At 51.7% G+C, this 1,618-nt stretch overlaps 1 protein-coding gene across 1 annotated transcript; it reads left to right on the top strand.

Annotated features, from left to right (window-relative positions):
• Positions 1 to 445: 445 nt before the first annotated feature.
• GLOTRDRAFT_134639 (uncharacterized protein) lies at positions 446 to 1,597 on the top strand (the record flags this gene model as incomplete). Its single annotated transcript, XM_007873586.1, has 2 exons — positions 446 to 470; positions 1,329 to 1,597. 2 exons carry the CDS (start codon positions 446 to 448, stop codon positions 1,595 to 1,597), a joined length of 294 nt encoding a protein of 97 aa, XP_007871777.1.
• Between the last annotated feature and the right edge of the window lie 21 nt (positions 1,598 to 1,618).

Here is a 1,618-nt window from a genome sequence, read left to right as displayed (position 1 = left end):
CCAAATAATCGGCCCAGTGGAACAGATAGCATGTTCGACGCAAGGGGTGGACAATAATAAAATTTTAGACCGCATGATAGGAAATCCTGCTAAGGCCCTCGAGACCCCCCCCCTCCCCCCTTCATGCGGTCTCGGCTTCTCCCCGTGTCCACCCCTTGGTTCGACGAGAGCAGGTTCAAAGGTGCTGTGATCCAGCCGTGACGGTAAGCATGAATTCGGACAGAATCCGGATGGCACTGTGGCTGTCGCACCCTTCCACGACGTCCCTCTAGAACTCTGATGTCTCGTCTCGCGGGCTACATGGCTCTTTGACCTTCAAATCGTTCTAAGTGTGACGAGAACCTCTGAGGGGCTCTAGCTTGCTCAGTAGCTGGCTTATGCGCTAGGATCATGATGACTCGGACGGTCTGGGGCCCCGGCACGCTGGTATGTTGTTGCAACAATGATGCCGCAGCTTTTCCTTGGCTTCTGTGAGTTTTGGTTATTCAGCAAATCCACTCTCCTCTAATATTGGTCTAACCCATCGCTTGTAGAACAGTGTCTGACTGTTTTGTTTACTTGACATCGGCCGGTCTGCCCCCTCCGGGTCTCGCTGCTGGGTAGCTTCTGCTAACCTATCATCTCCCTTAGCAGTTGTGTCATCTTATCTTTCCCCTCCAATCCTCTCCTCGCATTGCGCCCTGCTGCCACAAGCCCCGACCTCTGTCCAAGACCACCCTATCTACTGTGCTCAAACATTAGTCGGTCTGCCAGACGGCAACAAGCATCGCTTTCATCTCAGGTAAGTATGTCAATGCATATGCATACACATTCTTGACGCTTATTCATTATTTTATATCTTTTTCACCGCTTCTTTCATCCTTCGTCTGGTTTTCATTGCCGGGAGGTTCTGTTAATGCAGCCAGCTTGACAGGACTGTCAGTTGGCAATGCCCTCATGCTGACCGGATAGGATACGATTATAGAGCTGATGTTGATGTAAGTATTCTACCGTTGCTGGGTCCTGCTGCTAACATCTGGTCTGCTGCATGTACACTTAAACCTAGGTGAGTATTCGTGTGTCCGGACATTTTCTATGTCTAAAATAGCCTTAAATGCGATTGAATGCGGAGGAGTAGTATGCTATGAATTTATTGTACTTTTTCGAGGCTGTGGACATGGGCATGTGCCGCCGCCACCGAGGGCAGTAAGCAGGGCAGTCACGACGGTGACGACGTTCAACACACACATATGTAAGTAATGGCACATATATATCAGCTCAATTTTAGGATTTTATTGTATTTAACGAGATTTATTCGGTATTTTTATGACTACATAGAAATGCTACAGCCGTGCTCATCGTCGGCGACGACGACGACGGACCTACAGCGGGCGGCGACGATGCGCCGGAGAGGCGGGACGCAGCGCCGAAGAAGCGCCTCACCTGCGATGCCGACGCTGTCACTTCACACGTGGTAGTCCGCCCTAGGGTTGGGGTCTGCTACCAGACTTCTACCCGGACCGCGGCCGGAAGCGGCAAGAGCACGGCGGTCGACGGGGCAGACAGCGAGGACGGGAGTCGGGCAGAGAAGAGGACGAGCCTTATTATACTAGCGTAGACGCTGACGTGTCCTGTATGT

This window comes from Gloeophyllum trabeum (genome assembly GCF_000344685.1).
Source record: "Gloeophyllum trabeum ATCC 11539 unplaced genomic scaffold GLOTRscaffold_00357, whole genome shotgun sequence".
Taxonomy (NCBI): Eukaryota; Fungi; Basidiomycota; class Agaricomycetes; order Gloeophyllales; family Gloeophyllaceae; genus Gloeophyllum; species Gloeophyllum trabeum.
Note: the sequence above shows the minus strand (reverse complement) of the source record. Positions and strands in the feature narration are given on the sequence as shown.